Source organism: Octodon degus, unplaced genomic scaffold (genome assembly GCF_000260255.1).
Source record: "Octodon degus isolate 3935 unplaced genomic scaffold, OctDeg1.0 scaffold00007, whole genome shotgun sequence".
Taxonomy (NCBI): Eukaryota; Metazoa; Chordata; class Mammalia; order Rodentia; family Octodontidae; genus Octodon; species Octodon degus.
Window position 1 is genome coordinate 31,557,684 of NW_004524583.1, and position 24,943 is coordinate 31,582,626.

Below are 24,943 nucleotides of genomic sequence, written 5' to 3' on the forward strand. Positions count from 1 at the left end.
TCCACGCCTCACGCGTACTTCTGCAGCGCTGGGCCGGAGCAGGCGTCCGAGAGGACGCTGTGTCTGAGTAAGTTGGTACGCCGGTGGGGCCCTTTGGCGTCGGGTGAAGGGCTGCTGCTTTCCCTTTGCCGAGGTAGGGGGGAGTAGGGCGCCCGAGGAAAGGGCAGGGAGGGGCGCGCACGTGGAGCGCGGGCCTGAGGGGCGCGCGGGTGGCCGCCTGGGCCCGGGAGCCCCGGAGCGCCCAGGCCAGCCTGCCCTGCGGGCCCTGGGGGAGGGGACTCAGCGTCGCCGCTGCTATCAGACCCTACAGTGGGACCCGAGGGCGCTGGGGCCTGGCGGTGGCGGGACTGCAGGTCTGGGGGCGGTTTTGCGCGAGGAGGCTCAGATTGGGATCGAACCGCGCGCGGCGCGAGCTAGCGACAGACAGGGGCGAGGTGAGGCGGTCACCCGCCTGGGGGTGGGAGAGCCTCGCTGCCGGCGGCGGACGAGCAAACCCTGCTGTGCCCCGACCCGTCCCGCCGCGCAGCGCGAGAGCCGGGGCCAGCCTTTCCACCGAGCTCGGCCGGGGCTCCGCGGTCTCCCCGAAACCGCGACACGCCCCCCCCCCCGCCCGCGGGTATTGTCTTGTGAATGGAGCGGCCCGGCGGGGGGTGAGAAACGGTGGGGCAACTTCCCAGAGAAAGCACGATCCCACACCCCCCAACCTGATTTTAAATACCTGGAAATTAGTTGAGATGGTGTCCTGTGGGTTTGCAGGCCCAGAGGTCTGGCCAGCGGGGGAGAATCCCCGTTCCAGCACTCACTGACTTTCTGAGTATGTTAGGCCTCTTAGCCTCAGGTTCCTATCGTAAAATAGGGTTAAAATACCAGCTCAGGGTGGGAAATACGCACGTGCGGAGACACACACACAAACACAAACACACACGCAGGCACACCGTTTCAAGTATTTAGTGAATGAGGATTAACAGAAAAAAATTTTTTTTTCCTATTTCTCTCTACGCTGGACTGACTTTTGCGGGTGGAAACCTTAAATTGTGACCTTACAAACCAATGGTTTGCACATTTCAGTGCAGTAGACACCAGAATTATACTGAATTTCACTGCTACATATTTAGAATGTTTGCCTCTTTAAATATTATAATATGCTGCAGTAAACATTTGGAGATATAATTCACATACCATAAAATTAACGCATGCGCACACACTAACACACACACACGCACCCCTAGACCCAAGATTGAACCCAGAGCTATGGTGTAATCACTCAACTGTAATCCCGACCACCACTTCTTTTTATACCTAAAGCTTTGCTAAATTGTGAGACTGGGCTTGAACTGCGTTACTCCTGCCTCAGCCTCCCAGAGTGCTGGCCTTATAGGCATGTGCCATCACGCCTAGTTTACATTCACAATTTTAATTCACTATGTAGTTCAGTGCGCTTTTGAACTCACAGCCATTCTGCCTTGGCCTCCCAAGTGCTGGGATCACAAGCAAACGCTACCGCACCCAGTTGTGTGGAGTTTCTAGTGTGTTCACAGGATTGGGCAACCATCACTGGTACCTTATCTAATTCCAGAGGTTTTATCACTGCCCAAAAAAGCATGTGGTCCGGGGTGGGGGAGCTGAGTTGTTGGGCTGTAGCTTGGGGCCTCAGGGCTTCCTAAAAGGGGCTACCCTGATACGGGTGGAAGGAGCAGGACCAGTGCAGTGCACGTAGGCTGCCCGCTGCTTACCCGCCCCCAATAGGCTCACTCTGGGCTATGGATTGTGGGACACGCATAGGCCTGAAGGAGGAGGTGAAGGGACCCAGCTGGAGCAGCAGAGAGGCTGGTTAGCTGGGGGAAACAGCAGGACACCCAAATCAAGGAGTTAGCAAGCAGAAAACCGATGATTCCACTACTTTGAGAGAGTACTTTTAGGGAGACCGTATCTAAAAATAAAATGTGGGGCCGTGAAGATGGCTCAGTAGGATAAGCGCTTGACTGGCAAACGCAAGGATCTGAGTTCAATCCCTGGTTCCGCAAAAAAAAAAAAATAATAAAAATAAAAGTGCTGGGGATTTAGTACAGTACGAAGGCCCTGAATTCAATCCCAAGTAACATGCACAACACACACACACACACACACACACACACACAAAACAAAACAAAGGGGGGTGTTTATCTGGAATGGTGGTACATGCCTTGCATACCTGTAATCCCAGCACTGCAAATATAAGCCAGCCTGAGCAATTTAGAAACTTAGATCTTTCTCAAAATAAAAAAGGAATGAAAGCTACAGCTCAGTGCTCAGGCACTGGGTTCAGTCTGTGGTATGCGGGGAGAGGGGTGGATATAAAGGTTTAAAGCCGGGCCTGAGAAACTGCTCAGGAGTTTGCTGCACTTGTGGATAAACAGGTTGAAAAATTGGAAGCCAAAGTTGCTGAACCTCAGAAAGCCATTGGAAGCAAAGATGAAAGGTATGGCCTGCCAGCAAGGTGAACAGCTGGGGAGGGTATGCTTAGCAAGTACCTGATTCTAAAGTGGCCTGTGCCTGTGGTCCCAGCTACTGTGGAGGCTGAGCTGGGAGGATGGCTTTAGCCCAGGCGTTCTGGGTCAACCTGGCCAACACAGCAAGATCCTGTCTCAAAAGAAAAAACCCGTATGATGGATATGTGTTACAAGCAGAAACCAGATTACAGAGCCCAGCATTGCTGTTGGCACTCACACAAAAGAACTTATCCGCAGATTTTTTTTTTTTTTTTTTTTTGAGAGAGGGTTGTTTTGTTTTTATGAGACAGGCTCTGCTATGTAGTCCAGGCTGGCCCTGATCTTTCAGATCCTCCTCCTTCAGCCACCTGAGTGGTGGAATTGTATGTGTATGCCACCATGCCTGTCTTGTATCCAGTTTCCCAAGGCAGAAAATAAAAGATGTAAAGACTGTTCAGAGTTCATCATTATTAAGATATATACAGTATACACTCTTACTTACCAAAATACATGTTCCTGCCTGCCCAGATATACAAAAGATGATGAGGAAGAAGTTTGAAGTACTCTCAGGTATTAACCTTGTTTAGTTATTATAAGAATACATTCATATTTGCCTTTTTGGAAATAACAGCCAAGTGTGTATTCTAGAATAAGGCAGGTATGCATCCACCCATCACCTAAGGATTAATAAGTAGATGATGATGAGTTGAGTATGCAGAAGAAAGTGAGGTCTCTTTATTTGATCTTTTATTTGTTTGGTATAGGGTCTTGCTAGGCAGCTTGGACTCATAGTGATCCTCCCCTCTCAGTCTCCTTAGCACTGGGATTACAGGCATGCACCATCATGCCTGGTTTCAGTGCTCAACACGATGCACCTGGGCTGGCACGGCATGCGGTTCAGGGATCAAACTGGTCCTTTAGCTTTCCAGGCAAGGCACTCAGACCACCAAGCTATCTCCACAGCCCTGAAAGTGAGGCTTAAATACATCCCCCATGGGGCTGGTGAGATGGCTCAGTGGTCTAAAGCACCTACTTAGAACAAGCTTAGCAATGCCCAGGGACCGCGGTTCAATCCCCCAGCACCACATGCCAGTCAGCCCCTCCCCCTGGTGGGCTGAGCTGGCCACACACACACACGCACACAAATAAATAAAAAATTAAAAAAAAAAATTAAATACGTCCCCCTTCTATTTTATTTTATTTTATTTATGTGTGTGTGTGTGGCCAGCTCAGCCCACCAGGGGGCGAGGCTGGCTGGCATGTGGTGCTGGGGGATTGAACCGCTGTCCCTCTGCTTTGCTAAGCTGGTTCTAAGTAGGTGTTTAGACCACTGAGCCATCTCACCAGCCCCCATCCCCCTTCTTTTTAATCTTAAAATGAGCTAACCAAGGTCTACTGAATTATGACCTTAGGTGCTGGCTTGCTGAGTTTAACCTTAAAATGAATTGCTGCCAAAATAAAAAAGGAAGGAAATTTATGCTGACTGAAAATAAGAGCTTTTCAAATGAATATTATATTATTTGATTATTTTAGCATCTTTGTGTGTGTGTGTGTGTGTGTGTGTGTGTGTTTTGTATTTAGTACAGGGTCTACAGGGTCTCACTAAGTAGGTCAGACTTCATAGTGACCCACCATGTTCAGCCTCTCAAGAGCTGGGATTACAGATGTGCACCACCACACCCAATCTCAATGGCTGTCTCAGTATACATCACGGGCGGCCCCACAAGGACAGGCCAGGGATCAGGTCCTGCATCTGCCTAAGCTGAGCTATTTGGTTTTGTTGTTGTTTGTTTGTTTCTTTTTGTATTTTTAGGGAAGGATCTACAGGTTTTTCAGCGTCTCACTACTAGATCAGACTCGCAATCCACCAGTTTACAGCCTCCCAAGAGCTGAGATTATAGGCACACACCACCATACCCAGTCTCAATCCATCTCAGGGTGCCCTGGTGCCCCAGAGGCAGGACCAGCATGGTGGGATGGAACCCCAGACCCCTGCGCCTGCTTGCAGGTGATTTAATCTGCTGAGCTATTTGGCTGGCCCCCCACCGAGCTAGGTTGCCCCAATGTGTGGTCTTTTTTGTAATTTTTTTTTTTTGAGATTGTGAGTTTCAGAGTATTTAGTATTTAGTAGTTTAATCTAAGTGTCAGTGCTGTAATAAAGAAATAGGGGCTGGTGAGATGGCTCAGTGGTCTAAAGCTCCTACTTAGAACAAACTTCCCAAAGCACAGGGACCGTGGTTCAATCCCCCAGCACCACATGCCAGCCAGCCCGCCCCCTGGTGGGCTGAGCTGGCCACACACACACACACACACATAGACACATAAATAAATAAAATTTAAAAAAAAAAAGAAATTATAAAAGCCTAAATATCTAACAACTATAGTTTATCATCCTTTATGTTGATTCCAGAAAAAGATTATCTATTGTTCTAATTAAACACAAACTCTGTTCCATAAACCCTTAATTAATGAAACCAGTTTCCTTTTTCTTTGATTGAAATAGAACATTTCATATCTGATCTCTGAGCCAGGCTTGGTGGCATACACCTGTAATCCTACCACTTGAGAAGTTGAGGCAAGAGGATCAGACTGACTTAGATACTACCCTAGGATACTTACTGAGTTCAAGGCCAGCCTGAACTACAAAAAAGAAAGGTCTGATGTGTAAGTTTATCTTTCAACAAGAGTATGAACACACACACACACACACACACACACACACACACACGGAGGGACCCAGGATAGAGCTCAGCAGTATAGTGCCTGCCTGAGTTCAAGTCTCGGTACCCCACCCCCGGAAAAAAAAAAAAAAAGCCTTAAATGAAAGTCACATTTGGGCCAGGGACGGCTCAGTAGAATAAGCACTTGCCTGACAAGCGCAAAGGCCTGAATTCAATCCCTGGTTCCGCAAAAAAAAGTCACATTCAAGCAGAGTCTGGTTTTAACTACTTACCAGTCCAGTTATTTAAATACAGGAAGACCAAATCTCACATACTTTTTCATTAATTTTTATAACAAGAAATACAGAAGACAATTTTCTCAGATGTATTCAGTATAAGACCACCTGGTTGGGCTGGCATGGTGATACATTCCTATCGTCCCAGCACCCAAGAGGCAGAGGCAGGAGACCGCCTTGAGTCTCAGGCCAGCCGAGGCTGTATAGTGAACTGAAGGCTAGCCTGGACTGCAGAATAAGACTCTGTCTATTTATTTATTTATTTATTTATTTATTTAGTGGTACCAGGGATTGAACTCAGGGCCTTGCACTTGCCAGGGAAGCACTTATTCCACTGAGCCATCTCCCCGGCCTCTTGTGAAGTTTTTGTTTGGTTTTGATACAAGGTTACTATTGGCCTCATAAGGTTGGAAAGTTGTAGTAAATATATTCTATATAATATTTTTTCTTTTTTAGTAATAGGACCTCACTGTGTTGTGCAGCCTACCTTTATTAAGTTGCCAAGGCTGGCCGCAAACTTGTGATCTCCCTTGTCCCCCCAAGTAGCTGGGACTCTCAGTGTGTACCACCACACCCGTGGAGGATAATTCTTTACTGATGGTGTCTTAGGCGTAGGATAGTTGGCAGTATCTGTGGCTTTTACCCTCTAGATACCAGTAGCAACCTGTCTCTGTCCCTGCACCCTCTTGCCCAAGTGGGGACAGACAGAATGTGCCCCAGTAAACAGAACTGCTCAGTTAGGGATTTCTGACCAGCCATCCACGCATGGGGGCCCATGCCTGGCCCGCCACTCAGGAGGTAGTGCTCTCCGTGCTGCAGTCCTCACCACTGGGACCTGCTGACCTCTCCAGCCTCTTCCAAAATCCTTGGTGCTGTACTTTAGACTTTGCCTGCTGCAGGCCCCTCAGCCCCTGTCCCCGCTGCCTACCATCATTTTAGACTGTCCTGCACCCATCCCACCTGCCCTGCCCTGTCCATATGAGGCAGTCACTCCTTTCTCTCCCACTGCATCTGGGGACACGTGGGTCTTGACCTCATCCTTGTTGACAGTGAGTGCCATGAGTCTGCAGGTCACAACTTACGGATTTCTACCCTGCCCAAGTGCCGAGCCCAAAGCCCGATGTGGAGTGGCTGCTCTGCACATGCGTGTTGACTTAAGGTACCCGGAGCTGAAGGAAGCTACTAGGTAGCTATAGGGTCTTTTGTTTTTGTTTTAATTTACTCAGTGCCAACTAGGTCATGGGTGCTGATAATAGAAAAAGGAGATGAGATGGGAGTTTCAACAAGTTTAATATAAAGAGATAGGGGCAAGCATAAACTGTGTGTCCAGTAGCTACAGAGAATGAACTGCATTTGCATTTGGGGACAATGCAGTCCTTACCCTTCAGTAGACTTCTTTTGTTTGATTTTGGTTTTGGTTTTTTGGTACAGGGTCTTGCAGTGTAGCCCAGATTGGCTCTGAACTCACTTTGTAGCCCAGGCTAGTCTTGAACCTGTGATGATCCTCGTGCCTCAGCTTCTCAACCACTGGGGTTACAGGCACTATGTGTGGTATCCCGGTCATGCAGCCCCTCACTAAGGCTAACGGTGTAGGGAGACATGGTCTTGCTTCCTGATGGATGAACCAGAGGCTTGGACTATCAGGATGTGTGTTCTTCCCTGTACTCCCAGATCAGCAGGAAGAGACTAGTTGTACACTAAGGCAGAGTTGCTTTCTATGGAATTGGTAATAATAATAATAAAATTGATGTTAGTGTGGCTTAGTTTTTCCTAACTCTTACCATACATGCTTCTCCTGTTCACTGTGCCTTTTAGCTTGAAGCTTAACTGCAATTACAAAATCGTTGATCTACAATGAATGCCATACAGTGTTTGGGGACCATTCTTTAGACAAATGAATACAGTGACTATACTTTCAGATTAGAGAAGGCCATGATATTTATAGAGAAGGGAAGCATCTATTGGCAAAAGAGCAGATGTGGTCTGGAAAGAGACCATGGAGTCTTTTCATTCTTTTGGTGCGTGAGGGAGAACTGGGGCCTTACATAGGCCGAGCACAGGCTCTTTCCCACTGGGTTACACCTCAGCCCCTGGGCTCACTTCTGAACCTGACTCTGCTACAACTGGAAGCAGACAGGAGGTGCCTGGTACCTAGTAAGGAACTGAAGAGCAGCCTGTAGTTGTGCCCTGGGAGAGGCTAGATGAGAAAAGAGGAGGCTCTGAGGCAACACAGGGCTGAGTGGCCCAGGAGAACCCAGGAAAGGGTGAGTCTGACAGGAGGAAGACTGAGAGAGGCTGCTGCAGTGACACAGGGCAGAGCTGCTCCCTGGTGTATGTTGCAGGACTAAGGGCTAGAGAGAGCGCTCCAGCTTTGCAAGGAGGCGATGGTGGTTAGTAGTACCTCAGCGAAACCTTTTAGCAGAACAGGAGGAGGGACTGCCTGACTCCATTGAGAAATGGAGACAGTGAACTTGGACATAGACAGCATTCTTTCAGAACAAATAAGAAGTCCTGAGCATGTGTATAAGGAGTGGGAGGCACTGAACATACATGAGAACAGATGGGTACCAAATCCTTGGGGAGGTAAGAGGTCAACAGCTGCATGGGGTGTGTGTGCCTGAAAAGGTCCTGGAGCATAGCTGTTTCTCCAGCACAAAGGAGGACAGAATGTGTATAGGCAGGTGCTTGTGGAGTAGACAGCAGAGAGCCTAGCGGTGGTGGCGAACCTGTGGCAGGCGTAGGCATAGGATAACAGCTGTCTGTTATCGTTGAAAGCTCCAAAGGTTCACCGCTGCTGTGCCAGGTGTTCGTGCCAGTCACTTCTTCCGGAGAGAGAGCTGTGCTGTCCCCGCATCCCCTGTGTTGGGAAGGAAATGGGAAGGTGCTGGAAGAGCTCTCTATAGGGAAGGCTCGGATACCAGAAAGCAAGGGAGAGAACACACACATAGGATGTATGTGACATTCTCTTTTCTCTTTTAGGAACAGAAATGAATAAAAGCAGCAGGCAGAGTAGGAAAAAATACAGGAGAAGAAGCCACCCACAGAGCGCTCGGTTCAGACAGCGCAGTTCCTGTGAGAGGCAAGTGTGCCAGGGCTGGGGAGCCGGCCCTGCCCAATGCCACAGTACATTTTGTACTCAGTGTGCCTCACTGTGTAACCCAAGCTGGCCTCAAACTCACGGCAGTCCTCCTGCCTCTGCCTTGAGTGCTGGGATTACAGGTGTGCACCACCACGCCCAACAAAACAGACACAGTTCTTAGTTATAGGGCCATACGATGTCAAGTATCGAGGTGCTTCTTCAGAAGAAATTAGCCCGGACAGTTATGGAAGCATCAGGAGTTCTAGAAGAAACAAGGGCTTTAGAACCGGGTGCTCTGCTTTCTGTTGTGCACCTGGGCCACACACCTCACCACTCGGTGTCACTGTCTCCTTTATGAACAGGGCTAATAACCTCTTTCAAGGAGATATATACAAAGCCCTAGAAGCTACCTGGCTCCAAGTAGCACGTGGTAGGTCTCGCTGAGTAGAAATCCTCCAGTTTGACTAATGTTACATAAAGGTTAGGACTGTGCCCAAAGTCCTATAAGGAGACCGTGGATGCTTTTTGGGCTCTGGGCCTTGCCCAGGAGAGCCCTGTGTCACAAGTGGGCAGGAGTCCCCGCACAGCATCGGCAGGTGGCTTAGAAACCTCCTGAGCACGTGCACCTTGCGAGCTCCTCTGTGTGGAAAGAATGGAGCAGCAAGCAGCCTTTGGATGAAAAACACACTGTCACGGCTCCTGGTCCTTCCTATTCCTGCTGATCCCAGAGGAGCTGTCTCATGAAGCTCTGGCCAGGCAAAGGGGAGTAAATAGCTTTCCCTGAAACTCTGCATCGTGTTCATGTTTGTGGAAGAAAGAATGTTTTCTTATTCGCTTACCCTAGCTTTATAACTCAGATTCCTTTATTTATTTATTTATTTATTTATTTATTTATTTATTTATTTTTGGCGGAACCGGGGATTGAACTCAGGCCCTTGCACTTGCCAGGGAAGCGCTTATTCCACTGAGCCATCTCCCCGGCCCCTCAGATTCCTTTTAGTGTATGTGTGCAGGGCAGAGTCATGATTTCAGGCCAGGTGTGGTGGTGCGTGTAGTCCCAGCACTTGGGAGATGAGGCAGGAGGATCGCTTTGAGTATGAGGCCAGCCTGGGCTACATAGTGAGACCCAGTCGAAAGAAAGGGAAAGAATGAATTATTTTAAAGTGAATTTTATCAGGATTCTCAATAAAGATCTTTTGTACTATCACTGTATCCTTCAGACTGGTGTTACCACTTGTGGTTTACCAGTCCAGTGTTTGAGCCATGGCCCTGTCACTGCTCAGATGGCTGTGCCTCTGTTCCCTGAACCCCAGTTTCTCCACCTTGAGGTCAGCCTGCCAAGTGTGATTTAAACTCTTCTACTACTGAGTCCAGTAAAGAATGAAATTCACCTGGCCTTGTAACTGCTGTTGAGCTGGCAGATGAGCCAGGCTGGTAAAATTCTTATTGGCAAAAATTTCTGTTCTGCTTTTCATCTGAAAGATTCCAGAAGACCTCACAAAAGGCTCAAAGAGGAAATTACTGTGACATGTATCCTCTGAAAAAGACAGACAGACCAAACCCTCCCTTTGGTATATTTATAATAAGGGGTCAGTTCTCCTGGTGCTGCAGAATCGCTTGGGGAGGATCCCCTGGTCCTAACGGTTGGGAGCTGATGCCCTGTGCTGCCAGTCCTCACAGCCATGTGTCCTCAGGTGTATGACAGGGGCACGGCAGAGTGCACAGGAGTCGGACCTCAGTGATGAGGAGTGCCCATCGACCTCATCCAACACCCCTGGGGAGCCTTCTGCACCAGGTGAGGCGGCTGCTAGGGAGGGCTTCCCTGGCCTGGCAGCTGGGGTGGATGAAGCTGCCCAGGCAAGGCTCAGAGATTGTCTGTGAAGCCCTGAGGGGAGGAGCTGCGGTGTCAGGAGCAAGGCTTCAGGGCAGACGGTCTGCCCCATGACTGAACTCAGTCCAGGATAGAGACTGACTGTGCCAGGCTCTGCGGGCCCTCAGAACAGATGGGCAGCTGGCTCCTAAGTGGGGTAGTTACAGTATTTTAAGTTGCTGAATTTAATGTCTGTTCATTAAAGATCTACCAGGGTATTACTTCGACCCTGAAAAGAACCGCTACTTCCGCTTGCTACCTGGACATAACAACTGCAACCCCCTCACCAAAGAAAGCATCAGGCAAAAGGAAATGGAGAGCAAACGACTACAGCTGCTAGAAGAAGAGGAAAAGAAGAAAAAGGTGGGCTCTATACCCTCCAAGAGCCACCCTCCCCTCCTCTCCTGCCAGCATCCACCTGCCAGTTAGACACCTGTGACACTTACCACAGATACTGGAGAAGTTGGGCCTGACCCTCAGCCCACCCCTCATTCCTTTTTTTTTTTTTTTATTGTGTGTGTGTGTGTGTGTGTGTGTGTGTGTGTGGCCAGCTCAACCCACCAGGGGGCGGGGCTGGCTGGCATGTGGTGCTGGGGGATCGAACCGTGGTCCCTGTGCTTTGCCAAGCTTGTTCCAAGTAGGTGCTTTAGGCCACTGAGCCATCTCGCCAGCCCCCCACCCCTCATTCCTGAGTGAGAATAAGAACAACCAGAGACTCTGGGCCCATCCCCACCCACCTCCTCTGGCTCCTGAGTATCACCAGTAGTTCTAGAAGACTGTGCTGCCCTGGGGGCAGCTTGGAAAGCAGCACTGGGAAGTTGAGGCACTGTATCACACATAGGAAAGTAGGACATTGGCCTGGGGGCAGTCCTGCAGACAGATTTCCTTGCCAGGATGTCTGGGATGTTTTGTTGGTTATAGGACAGCAGGAGGGAAATCCAGGCTTTTGTCACCCTGCAGAATGGAGGCTGCGTGCATTCCAGACCTGGAGTCCAGTCTAGCTCCGGCTCTCACTGGCTCCCTCGCTAGCTGGCGTGGTGGCTTCCTCCTGGCTGCAAAGGGCCGGGACAGAAGTTTGTGCAGATTCTGGCCCACACCTGCCTTCTGGAGCAGGGCTTTCCCTGCTGCCAGGGAGGTGAGGCAACTGTGATTCTGGTACAGTTCTCTAACTTGCAGAAGTCAGATTTTTATGCATCTAATTTCCCGTGTAGCACCTGTCTCCGTTGTATCTTATGAAGCTAAAATATTTCTGTTATCTGATAACACAAATGAATCTTCATCAAGTCTTTCTGTCTTTAATATAGAGAGCAGCCAGAATGGGATTTAATACATCTTCCTTCCTACGAAAAAGCCAGCTGGGTCTGCTCAGCGTCTCCAGTTACTGCCGGTAAGTCAGGACCTTGATGTTGTACTCTCTTCCTGGACATTCCTTCTTCCCTATTTCCTCCTTTTCCTGTTTTTGTTTTGCGGCATGAGTGATTGAACCCAGGGTGTCCCACATGCTGAGGAGGCGCCCTGCCCTTGACCTGTACCCCAGCCCTGTGTTTTTTGAGATGTCACTACATACCCAGGCTGGCCTCAAATGTGTTTTTTGTATCAGATTTTATTGGTACATTTTAGATACATGTAATGATCACATTCATCATAGAGAATTTGTACCTTTCTACAGTATAACTTGATTCTTTGTCTTTTCCCATTTCCTTCCCCTCCCCTCCCATGAACCCCTCCTCCACTCCCCGTTTACAAAAGCTAGTGATTTTGCCCTCCAACTTGGGATCCTCCTGCCTCAGCCTCCTAAGGACCTGGATGGCAGGCAAGTCCCACCACCTGGCGCTCTTCCCCGTTTCCTATTTCTGTAATCCAGAGGTGCAGTCAGGACGTCCAGGGCTATGCTGGAAAAGTCCATGCAGATGGGGGCCTGGTGCGGCCCACTGCCACGCCAAGGCTCATCCTCAGTGTGGAGGGAAGAGAGAGGACTCGGGCAGAGGCTGTGCATGCTGAGCTAGTAGCAGCTTCATTCCTTGAGATTTCTACCATCTTTTTCTCATAACAGTGAATTGTCACCAGAAACAGGCCATTTAATGGATACGCATGTATTAAACGTATCAAAATGCTTGTGATGCTTGATAGAATTCTAACTAAAACTGAGATGGGTGATACTTCCTCAAAGAAGAGTGCAAGGCACATGGTGGAGCAGTCTGAGCTCCATCCCCGCCCCCTCTGCCCCCCGCGCGTCTGCCGTAGCCTCCTGGGTCTCAGTCATTGCACCTAGGAGCAGCGCCCCTTTGGGGAGCCCAGCCACACAAGGGCTTCGGCGAGGTAGGTGCTCTGTGTCTCCACTTCCAAGGAGACAGGTCCTGGGACGAGTGTCCCTGCCGTGGAAGCAGGCGGTGAGGCGGGAGTCTGCACACTGGTGTGCTTCTCGTTTGCCCTGTGTCCCTCAGCACGGTCATTCCTCAGGGACACTGGCTTCACCCCAAGGGAAGCACTGCAGCAGGCCGTCTGGGCACACATCCTTTTGCCTCCACATTCTTTGAGCCTGGGAAGGGCTGTGCAGTACATTTAGTTTTCCTGAGCGGTGTATGCAAAAACGGGAATTCAGTGTTTGGGGGATCTCTCAGCCTCGCTGTTGGGTGGTCCGCAGAGGGGCACTTCAGCCTGGTTTTGTGTTTTGTTTGACTCAGACGTGCTCTGCAGACCAGCCTGCTCTGTAACTCGTGTGCTCAGTTTTTTGTCTCGGCGCCCCCCAAGCAGCTCAGGCTGAGGTGCTCAGCCCCACATGTGGCTTCTGAGGCTTGGGCATGGTGTCCTGCCCTGAATCCATCCCTCCATGTCTCTTCCATCTTCAGCTTAGCCCACGAGCTGCAGGTGAGCTGCATGGAGAGGAAGAAGGTTGAGATTCAGAGCGCCGATGCCTCCACTCCGCCGAGCGACCCCTTCAGCCTCATCCTGGTGAGTCTCAGGGCCTTTTCTGGGCCCTGATGCCTCACGCTTGGCCATCAAGCTGGCTGTGTAGGGGCCGGGGAGATGGCTCAGTAGAATAAGCGCTTCCCTGGCAAGCGCAAGGGCCTGAGTTCAATCCCCAGTTACGCCAAAAAAAAAAGCTGGCTGTGTAGAAGCCAACAGTGTGAAAGCAGGCAGCATCCTCTGGGTTTATAGTGCTGGCCACCCACAGGCAGGAGGCAGCCAGTGGGCTGTGCTGTGCCATTGTCATTCACCCTCCAGCCCAGGCCTTTGATGGAGATCCTGGGCCCACCTACATGCTGGCTAAGAACCCTTACAGAACAACTCCTCCTTGGTTGGACTGTGTGCTGCTGGAGAGGGGTACCAGATTGCCCTGACCTGGGGTTCTGTCCCCTCCTTCCCATAGGTAGGGCTTAGTACTTAATCTGAAGTTCTTGCCACAGGCTCTGGCTCCCTTCGTTGCTATCCCTGGCAGGGGCCTGCAGGCCTGAGCCCCTGCACATTGGCATCTCTCTATCAGAGGACTGGAAGGTTTCCTCTGCTTTTAATTAGACCTGAACTAGAAGCTGGGGCCAGGGAAATGGTGCCTGCAGAGACCTCATGGTCCTTTGTAAGTGAAGGAACCTCCTCTCTGCAAGGCCCAGGAGAGAGAGGAGAGACAGCACTCTGTCTCGGCAGGCCTTGAAGCTGAGCCTTAGACTAGAGGTTGACCCTGAGTCCTCTTGCCCTCGGGGAGCTGGACAGCAGAGCCTTTCCAAGTAAAGGTGTTAGGGCCAGGCCCGGCTTTTCTGCTCAGGCCTTGCCCTTGTGTCTGAGTCATGCCTGAATTAGTAGATTGTGCTCGAAGCAGGCTCCCCATGCTGGGTCAAGCTGGAGGGGCTGGCACTGCACACAGCCTTTTCCAAGCTTGAACTCCCCTGTCCTGCCCTCCTCACGCACTGCTGCTGCAGTAGCTCTGTCCCAGCACACTGGTCATAGAGGGCTCTGGTGGCTGCTGTGACCAAGAGCTGGAATAGTAATTCTCCACTATAGAGCAGCTTTTCAGATCAGGTCCTGGTCACTGCCAATGATTCCTCCAAGAACATAATTTTTCTCCCCATGTGGAATTGCAGAAGCTGTGCAGGCTCACTGGCACCCAGACCCGGTGAGTGTGGAGCAGGACGGACAGACAAAGCCATGAGTCCAGGGGAACTTGTTTTGCTTTCAGTTATTAATTATTACATTTCTAAATAAAAAAGGGGGAGAAAAAGGAAATTTAAAAATAGCCCACATCCTAGTGCAAACTTCTGCTGTATTTTTGTTTAGTGTGATGTACCCTTTTCCTTTCACGTGCACGTTTCGTCTCTCTCTTCTTTTGGTTGGTGACATACATCAAATCCGAGGCCTCACAGCTGCTAAGTCCACGCTATGCTGCAGAGCGACCCCCGCAGTCCTGCTGTGCTTGTCGTCTTGTTGGGAATCATTGTTGTAATGGGAGTACAGCTTGGAGTGCTGCTCGGCCTGAGAACAGTTATAACGAGCACCTTCCATGTCACTGTGGTTTTTACAATGGCTGTATGCTGTGTTTTATGGGCCAGTATTGGCCTTCTAACCCAGCTCTAGCAGAGTAGGGGATGCCCACTGACCTCAGTCTTAATGGCCACATGCGCCCTACCTCCACCCTCCTGATCCCACTCCCTGCTCCTGAGGTAGTAAATCACCCCCAGGAGCATCACAGGAAAGGAGTGAGAGAGACTTAGCTTATCGTCGGGCACCTGTGGAGAGGAACTGTCAGGGAAAAGATGTGTGGGGACATGGCCCACCTGGCTCGGCCTGGGAATCACCTGCACCCCTCCCTGCAGGTGGATACCAATAGCGACCGGCTCTTCACAGTCAATGACGTGGATGTTGGAGGCTCAAAGTACGGCATCATCAGCCTGAGTGGCCTACAGACTCCCGCCCTTACGGTGCGCATGCACAAGAATTTCTACTTCACCAACCGCAAGGTGCGTCTTCTGGGGCACAGTACAAGTTGGCCTTCACTTGGTGAAAAAGGCAGGGCACAGTTTCTTCATTTCTGAAGAGCAAGTAGAATATGGCTTCTCGGACTCTGGGGGAGAGAAAGGAGCCTAGGAGCATCCTTGGTGGGAGAGGAGGTTGACTCAGATGGGGGCTCGGGCGCACTGCATTCCTGGTCCTGAGAACATCCCTCGAGAAAGGCAGTTTTCCAGGATGTGGGCCATAGCAACTGCACCTGAATACAGGAGTCCTCCTGGGTATGTCAAGTGAGTAGTACATCAGCAGCAGGCCAGTCTGGCTGCCTCGAGGTGCTTGCTCTCCACAGCCATCTTTAACTGCAGTGGCAGTTGTAAGACGCTGTGACTTTCTGGTTAGAACATGAGAGCAACAAGATCAATACAGTTGAAATGGCTTGTGAGGAAAGGAAGATACAGCACAGCTATGTGGCTAGGTTTGTCCCCTGCGATGGTGGAGAACTGAGCCCCAGCTGGTGGCTGTGGTGCTTCCTCCTGCAGGATGTGCCTGGTGCAGAAGGGTGAGTTCTGGACTTTGCTTCCTGCTGGCCCCATTGAGGCCTCATAGTGCAGGGCAGGAAGCTCTCCTGTCCTTTGAAATAGTGTAGCCCACTTAGTGAGCTGGGCATGGTGGTGTACACCTGTAATCCCAGCACTGAGCCTGAGAGAGGCTGAGGCAGGAAAATTGCTATGAGTTCAAGGCCAGCCTGGGCTACAAGGTAAGTTTAAAGCTAGCCTGGACTACATAGCAAAACCTTGTCTCAAAAAAATAAAAATAACAACCAAAAGGAGTGAGACATATAGAAGTAATTCCTATGTCCATGTCCCCATAAGTAACTGAGAACTTGGCCATTTTTCTCCATGAGCTGGCAGTCAAACCAATGCTGCCATCTTGCCATGTGCTTCTTTACCAGGTGAACTCTGTGTGCTGGGCCTCACTGAATCACTTGGATTCCCACGTTCTGTATCCTTTGGTGTGGACCTGGGCTCTGTGGGCTTTGTAAAACAGCATCTTAGTGACTGGGGGCTGAGCCGTCATGAAATCAGGTCTCAGCCTTTAGAAGAAAACTGTGCCCCTGGGCAGACAGCAGAGATTTCTGTGAAGCATAGAGCAGCAGGTGAGGTTCCGTGATGACTCTCCTTGTGGGCGACTTTCATGTCCCTGTGTGCCAGACATTGTTCTGGAACACTGAAGGTAAGTAGAGGAGGTAGGATCAGAACTAAGGCTGGGGGCCAGGGAGATGGCTCAGTGGAATAACTTAGTTGCCTGGCAAGCACAGGGACCTGAGTTCAATCCCCGGTTCCACCAAAAAAAAAAAAAAAAAAAAAAAACAAAAAAAAAAAAAAAAAAAAACCAAAAAAAACTAAGGCTGTCTGGCTCTAGAGCCTCCCACTCTACCACTGTAATCTGGGGCTTCAGGCCCTAAGACAGACCCAGTGTGAGGGAAGTTTCCTTGGTGTCATACAGGCTGTGGGCCCAGCGCCTTAGGGACAGGTACTTTACCTCTAGTCATTGCCTTCCCAGAGAGCCAACTGGGCGCTTTGCTGGGAACACAGTGTGTAGGCTGCCGCGGGCCCAGCCTCCCTCTGGGACCTTTGCGCTCCTGATGCTGCAGAGGACTTACTGGCCCAAAACCACAGCACGATACTTGTCCTAGTTCAGGCCCAGAACAGAGGAGCTCTGGGACCTGTGTTTCTGCTGCAGGGAACACCTGTTTCCTCAGCTGTCATGAGATGAGTGTTCATTAATGTGCAGTGTACCACGGTTTCTGCACATCATTGGGCCTCAAGACAAATCAACCTTTATTTGCTTCATAGGACATTTCAGAGGTTCTAAACCACAGGTCCATTAATGATCTGATTATAATTTTTATGTGAGACACAAAACTGCATTCTGTAGATCCTTGTACATGGCTGTTGTCTGAGGGGCCTCTGGTGAGTGAGAGGACCACCTGTTACTGCACTGATGTCACAGGAATAAGAGACCACATTTTACAGAGCGGAAACAACTGTGCTCTCCCTTCTGACCATAAAGCACTGTTTGCTCATGATTCTCTAGGGCCAGGGCTGGATAAAACCCATGTGATTTTAAAGTGGTCTGTCCTGGCTGATGGCTTGCTACCTGGTGGTTATTCCAGGTCCATTTCAGGTTTTTGCACTTCCACCAGAATTCTCTTACGGAGAGGGTACAATGTTCAGAGCTGCATCCTGTTCAGACCCGCACTGTGCATTCCCACCAAGAGTGGTGTGAGGTCAGAATTTTTTCTGCTGAACTGGACTCTTAGTTAACTGTGCCCTGCTAAAGGAGTAATCCACGGGCCTGCCCCCGTAAGTACCATACAGGCTTTGAGTATGGCCTATGTTTCAGCTGAAGTAACTAAAAGTGCACATGGATAAAGGTCTTTTCCCTTGCCCTCACCCTCCAAATGCAGAAGTAGGTTTATTTAGGAAGCAACTGAGCTGTCCAGCATCTGTTGTGAGCAGTTCTGTAGACTAGAGATACTATTTAACGTGGAGCTTACTGCCAGACACATTACACAGCAGAGGGCTGCATGCTCGCTTGGGTGCCTATTAATGTTTTCCAATGGGTCACTCAGCCAGGGTCTGTTGGGCAGATGCAGTCCCTCTGCAAGTGGCTGGCATCAGGCAGCTCCACAGTAGTCTGTAAGGGCATTGGGCTGCCACGGGCATACAAGAGTTGTCTTTGTGGATGCCTGCAGGGGAGGATGGGGCCAGGAGCTCCCAGCACAAGGTTGAGTCAGGACACGGGAGTGTATTCGGGGGCCTCTTGATGTCCCACAATGCCTGCAACTTGATAGGGTCTACCTGTGGGCTGGTAGAAATGGGACCGTGTGGCCGCAGCAGGACTGCAGTGGACAGAGGCGAGCTAGGAGACCGGGGCTTGGGAAGTTGGAGCAGGTGTTTGGTGTGTGCACTTGCACGTTGTAAAAGCATAAACTACTTTAGGTCATCGTATGTGTGCAAGTATTACAACAGGCCTTAGGAAAACTCACCACGCTGAGAATAGTCTTGTCTGGTTGGGGAAGGGGTGACTTGGACTGAGGAGGTATTCAAGAGCACTTTTAAGTGTATCCAGGATACCTTTGTTCCTTTAAAAAATTCTGAGGCTAAATAGGAAAATGAAGTCAAGGCAGAATGGATGATTGGTGGTGTTCACTGGCCCCCGACTCCTTAACAGCTTTTTCCAGGCTGTGCCTCTTGGGATTTGCAGACACGCCAGGCTGTGCCACTCTGATCCCAGCATCCCTCTTCACCAGTAATCACCCAGGTACAGGGTCCTTTGCCTCAGAAGAAACCAGAGCCTGGAGCAGGTTTCTGTCCTCTGCTTTCCGGGAACTACAAGCGGGCTCAGAGGAGTGTGGGGACCAGGGGCCGGGTGGTCCTGGATGGGGCCACACTGGAAACACTTGGCCTGTGCTGTAGTTGGTACCAGGCGGAACGCAACTCTGGTAGTGTCCCTGGCCTGCCCCCCTTGTGGGTCACATCAACAGCCAGAACAGCATTAAAGTGTGTGTGGAGCTGTGTGAGACCTCAGAACACTGGCTGGGCCGCCTGTGTGACCACTCCCAAGGCACGTGAGCACCCGCGCCCTGCACGTGGCGGGCACTCCTGGAGATCTTCATAGCCTGTCGTGAAGTCCATCTGCCTGTTCCTTCCTGGCAGCCTTTTGTGGACTTGGGATCTAAGACGGGCCAGCTCTGAGCACGCAAGCTCTGGGAGACACGGCACAAACACCAACACCACCCCTTCCCCTCCTGAATAGATGGTCAGACCTCCGCCTGCTGAGGACTGTGGCACCCCATCGGGGTCCGTGCAGAGTCCAATGAAGTCATGCGCATTCAGCGCGCTGCCTGGCATTTCATGGGACCACAAGCTCAAGGCAGAATTGTGTCTTTACCCTGTTTACAGAAGAAAGATAAAGAGGGCCAGAATTTGCCTCACAAAATTCATTTTTAGTGTTAAGACCCAAGATGCAGAAAAGCTTAGGTTAGCAGTTCCCTTTGGGGAGGGATGGGGTGAGGGTCGTAGCTGAAAGGGACACCAGGGAAGCCCAGAGCGCAGGCATTCTCTTACCCAGGGGCTCAGCACATGGCTGGATTCACTTCGCAGTTGCCTGTGCACCTATATGTGTCTGGATAGTTTCTTTTTTTTTTTTTTTTTCGGTGGAGCCGGGGATTGAACTCAGATCCTTACATTTGCCAGTCAAGCGCTTATCCTACTGAGCCATCTCCCCGGCCCTCTGTATCGTTTCTGTCAGTGCAAATGTGTGTGTTAATTGTTCTGCTGGAGCGCGTGCGGGTGGTGGTGGTGCGCTCCAGGGCTAAAAGCACCTTCTGTGTGACTGCACACTGCCCCCTGATGACCCGGATTGTTATGGGAGTGACCCTCTGAGCCAGGACCCCGGCTGAGCTTTTTTTTTTTGTGTGTGTGTGTGTGGAACCAGGAATTGAACTCAGGCCCTTGCACTTGCCAGGGAAGCACTTACTCTATTGAGCCATCTCCCCAGCTCCATGAGCCTCCCTTCTTACCACAAAACCTACAAAAGGGCCAAAGTAAAGACCCTGCTTTAGTGTGTTCTGTTGCTATAACTACATGCCACAGGTTGGGTGACACAGAAGAACATAGGGCTGTGCACCCGTAGAAACCGTGAAGGCCGCACCTGTGGTGCCGGCCTCTAGTGATTGTGGCTTTGCTGCTCCTGACTGAGCAAGCACTCACAAGGAGACAAAACCTGTGGGCTTGATCTGACTTCCATAAATCCTTTGTTCTGCAGCCAGTCCTAGTTACCTCCTGAGGCAAGCACCCTCCCACTGCCGCCGGCTGTAGCTTGGGGGTTATGTGTGCACTTGTGTGTCCTGAGGGTGCCCTAAACCACACAGGCCCTCTGACCATTTTCACCAGTGGCCCAGAGGTCAGCTGTGCCTCACTACCTCCTTTGCTCGGCAGGTGTAGACCGCCGTGGCATGCTTTGCAGTTTCCGGATCCCTGGGGCCTGGTCCTGTGCGTGGTGCCTCAATGTCCAGGCGAACACCTGCTTCAGTACCGGTGAGCCTAGAGGGCTGGGCTCAGACGCTAACCCCCAGCAGGCCCTCCCCAGACCACCACTTGCACCTGCTCACCAGCCCCTCTCTCCACCAGGCTTGTCTCGTCGGGTCCTGTTGACCAACGTCGTGACGGGGCACCGGCAGTCATACAGGACCAACAGTGATGTCCTGGCCCAGCAGTTTGCAATCATGGTTGGTTGAATCTGGAAGGGCATAACAGAAAGCCTTCAGGGATGAAATTGGGTTCCCTGGTGTAGTGTTTTGACCTCTTCCCTCTTTCAAAGAGGAGAAAAGAGCAACAGGATGCAAATACAAGCTGAGTGGAAGTTGGCTCATCTAGAAAGGCCTGCCCAGCTGGGGTTAACCAACTTCCTAAGTTAATTCTTAGCAATCCTTTAGGTAAGCAGGACAAATCATGTTTCAGTGTACAGGAGGGGCTGGGCGTAGCTCAGCTGCAGTGTGCAGGCTGGCGTCCTGTTCTGGGCCCTGGATTCTGTCCCTGAGCTCCACGTAAAGTATGCGTGTGAAGTAGCCTTGTGCACAGCTTTTAGCTTGTACACTTTTTTTTTTTAAATTATTTATTTATTTTTATTTATTACATTTATTTATTGTGTGTGTGTGAGGCCAGCTCAGCCCACCAGGGGGCGGGGCTGGCTGGCATGTGGTGCTGGGGGATTGAACCGCGGTCCCTGTGCTTTGCCAAGCTTGTTTCAAGTAGGTGCTTTAGACCACTGAGCCATCTCTCCAGCCCCTAGCTTGTACACTTCTTGTGGATAAAAGTGAAGAGTGGGGTCATCACTGTTTCAAGACTTGACCTAGAGAGTGCTGCCGACGTCCCGATGGAAGGAGGCTGCTGGCCCCTGCAGGACAGCCGGGCGTTTAGGCCTCCTTCCACATCATCTTGCCCCAGGATCTTTGCTCTCCTGGTCTGTGCTCACCGAGCTTTCGGTGAGGACAGGGTGCTGTCACTTGGGCCTCAGAGGGAGGGGCCCACGAGCGTAGGGAGTGGCCTCTAGCCCCCATGGCTCCTCTCAGCACCTGGAATCCAGTTCTGCCCCACCACAAGGCCTCCTACCCCCTCAGCTTCTCACCAGGCCCGGCCATGGCACCTTGTGGTCGGCTTGAGGCCAGAGAAAGGCTGTCCTGGGAGATAACAAGTAGCCCCTCTCTCCATAGACTCCTTTGTTGTTCAACGGCTGCCGCTCTGGGGAGATCTTCGCCATTGATCTGCGTTCTCGAAGCCAGGGCAAGGACTGGAAGTCCACCCGCCTGTTCCATGACTCGGCAGTGACCTCTTTGCGGATCCTCCAAGAAGAGCAATCTTTGTTGGCATCAGACATGGCTGGAAAGGTAGAGGATCCTGACTTCCTCCAGCCCCATGCCTTGGGCACCAGGCAAGAGGAAGTCATGGACTCTCCAGGGAAAGGGCTGCCAGTTACACGAGTTGGATGGACTTGGGTATAAGAGTGGAGGGTACACAAGGGCCCCAGAGCCCGCCTGGCCCTGTGCACGCCAGCTGTTCACTGCAGTGCCTGCCAGCCTCCCTCACAGTGCCCTCTGCTGCTTCCCTCAGATCAAGCTGTGGGACCTGAGGACCATGAAGTGCATAAGGGAGTACGAAGGCCACGTGAATGAGCATGCCTGCCTGCCCTTGCACGTGCACGAGGAGGAAGGGCTCTTGGTGGCAGGTACTGGGGGGAAGGTGCCACCCACCGCATCCTGTCCTAGAGAGCCCACGACTAAAGGGGCAGAGTTGTGGGGCTGGTGTCCTCTGGGTAGGGAGGCTGAGGGGAAGCAGAGTGGGATGTTGGTGAGCAGTGTTGTACACAGCCAGCAGCTGGATGGCCCTCTGGGAGGAGAAGAGGTAAGAGGACAGCAAGTGGGGCAGGGTTGGGGCCTGTGCCTCAGGTCATGCCCCATTGTACATGTACTGTCCTGTCCCAACTTGCTTCTTGCTCTCTGTTCATGTGTCCACAGGAAGATGCTGGGAAAATTCCTGGCCCCTTTCATACCCCCTTGGTCGGTAGCATAGGAGCAGCTCCTGCCTACCAATTCCCTTGAACAGAGTTACAGATAGATGACAGGTCAGGCTGCTTCTGGGCCATAGGGTCATGTGAGAGCACCAAGGCCAGTGTTTTTCTGTGTGAAACAGCTGGCCCTTATTCTCGGTGCTAACCAATCCTCATACACACTGAATTCCTATGGAAAGCAATTACTCTCCATGAAACATTTTCCTTTTTTTTTTTTTTCCTGGAACCGGGGATTGAACTCAGGCCCTTGTGCTTGCCTGGGAAGTATTTATTCCACTGAGCTATCACCCCGGCCCCCTCCATGAAACATTTTCATGGCTAACCAGCATGAAAAGTTAGTTAGAACTTTCTTAGGCATACCTACTGTCATCAGCACGAACACTTGGCTTCCTTTAAATCTCAAGAGTGCCTGTGTGCTGAGTAGCAGAAGGGCCAAGTTGTGTTGAGTGGCAGGTGCAGTTGTCCATAGGACATTTGTGAGCATTGGCAGCCAGGAGTGGTGGTGCATGCCTGTAATCCCAGCACTGGGGAGGCTGGGCGGGAGAGAGGCCGAGGGCTCGAGGCCAGTGTGGGCTACAAGTGAGTTCAGGGCCAGACTGAACTACATAGTGAGACCCTGTCTCAAAAGCCTTGGAGTCATGTGTCACAATGTTTAGGGCCCTGAAGTTGGATCCCTGAAGGCTTCAACCTGTCTCAGGAACTTGAACTTTTTAAACCAGAAGGAGGGCCGAGGATTTAGCTCAGTGTCACAGTGGCTGGCATGCATGAGGTCCTGAGTTCGATTCCTGATACAAAGAAAACCAGAGCTCAGGAAGGAGCCATCTGGTTTGCTCCCAGACTATAGTTAAGAAGGTGAGAGGTTCTGGTGACTGCCTCATGCAAAGGAGATAAGCTGCCTGTCATCTGAACAGGCGTGACCCCAAAGGAAGCAGATCCCACTGCAGTGCCCCCGACAGCCAGTCACATCACTTGGGAAACACTGAGGTGACTCGGGATTTGGGTTGTGAAAAGTACACACTGGCAGTGCTTGTGCTTGGCCTACAGTCCCATTGCTCCCTGAGCACATCGCTTCCCTTGCTAACCCTCCATGTGTCTTCCTCCCTCCTAGTGGGCCAGGACTGCTACACAAGAATCTGGAGCCTGCAAGATGCCCACCTGCTCAGAACCATACCGTCCCCGTACCCCACCTCCAAGGCTGACATTCCCAGTGTGGCCTTCTCTTCCCAGCTTGGAGGAGAGCAGGGGATCCCGGGGCTGCTCATGGCCGTCAGGCAGGACCTGTACTGCTTCTCCTACATCTGAGTTTGTAGGGGCCAGCCTGGAGGGGCGGAGCTGCCTGAGAGGAAGGAGGGCTCATTTCCGTTGGCAGTGAGGGGCTTAGGTGACGCCCTGTGCACACAGCTCTCACCCCTGGCTGCTAGGAGGAGGTGCTGCAGAGACACTAGTGAGGTGGTTACGTTAAAGCGTGGGCTCAGAGAGCTTGAAAGTCCTTTTCATAAAAGGTACTTAATTCTTTCTCTTGTTAATTGTCCAGAACAGTTCCCTACCCCTTACCCTTTTTAAAACAAAAAGACTTTTTCTAAGGACTAAAGATGGGCAAAAACTAAGAGCTGTTGCTTACACTGGAAGCTCTGGAGGAGCCCATGAAGTCATTCCGGCAAGAGCTGCATCTCCCTTGACAAAGCTGGGCATAGGGCAGGTGACAGCCTGAGTGACGGCTGAAGGCTGGAGTTGGGAATTGTTAACCTGGCTGTCGCCCGCTCCGACAGCGCCCGCTCCGGCAGCATTCCCCTTTTGTTACAGGCACTGAAAGGAAAGACGGCTGCTTTTAAATGCTGGAAGTTATAAACAGTCTGGAACATGCCTTATTGAGACAGCTTCCAGAACGCGCAGGGACAGCAGCTCTTGTTGCTGTTACACTGATTGGAATGTCAAATTCAGGGACTCGGAATCAAAGAAAATCCACTGGCTTTTTATAAGCGCAGAGCTGCAGTTTGTAAGATGTTTATACCAAGTGTTTTTAAAGCCTGTCTTTCTACCAATAAAGTAGAAAAACATGTCCTAGCATGTTGCTTCTGCTAAACTCCCGATGCTTATAGCACCAAACCATGCAATAGTCTATACTTAGATGTCACATGAAGCCAAAATAGCTGAGACCAGCTTTAATAGCTTGCTGGAGAGCTTCCAGTTGTTTGTCCAGACCAACCCACTCTGTCCTGGCCTGCCCTGCATGTGCCCTGGGAGACTGGTCCCCGACGGCTGCAGGGGCCAGCGCTCCAGGGCGGAAGAGCGAGCCAGAAAGCAGAGGGCAGAGGACCCGAGTGGGTCGTCAGCTCCCTGGCTCCTTTTCTGTTGACCTGTGGTGGCTGTGACCAAAGGTCCCAGCTTCCAGTGGAACGCGGCTCCCCCTGGATTCCACTTGACTGTTCTGTGTCCCTAGCACCGCACTGTTATTCATCCCATGTTATTTCACCAATTAAACTGTTCAGTTCCCTCGA

General features: G+C 51.1%; 1 protein-coding gene across 4 annotated transcripts; it reads left to right on the forward strand.

Moving 5' to 3' along the window:
• Positions 1-24,943, forward strand: Dcaf4 (DDB1 and CUL4 associated factor 4). Of its 4 annotated transcripts, none has more exons than XM_023703349.1 (15): positions 3,016-3,021; positions 5,488-5,659; positions 8,404-8,503; positions 10,198-10,298; positions 10,579-10,736; positions 11,678-11,760; positions 13,223-13,325; positions 15,179-15,322; positions 16,264-16,313; positions 18,559-18,638; positions 20,318-20,416; positions 20,510-20,607; positions 21,592-21,765; positions 21,989-22,103; positions 23,554-24,943. In XM_023703349.1, the coding sequence occupies exons 3-15, from the start codon at positions 8,412-8,414 to the stop codon at positions 23,745-23,747; spliced, it is 1,491 nt and encodes a 496-aa protein (XP_023559117.1). In that variant the 5' UTR covers positions 3,016-3,021; positions 5,488-5,659; positions 8,404-8,411; the 3' UTR covers positions 23,748-24,943. The 4 variants fall into 4 exon arrangements, with proteins under 4 accessions (XP_023559123.1, XP_004625005.1, XP_023559117.1 ...); XM_023703362.1 differs by lacking the exon at positions 8,404-8,503 and adding an exon at positions 8,672-8,676 and having other exon boundaries at positions 5,488-5,654; XM_004624948.2 differs by lacking the exons at positions 3,016-3,021; positions 5,488-5,659 and adding an exon at positions 9-67.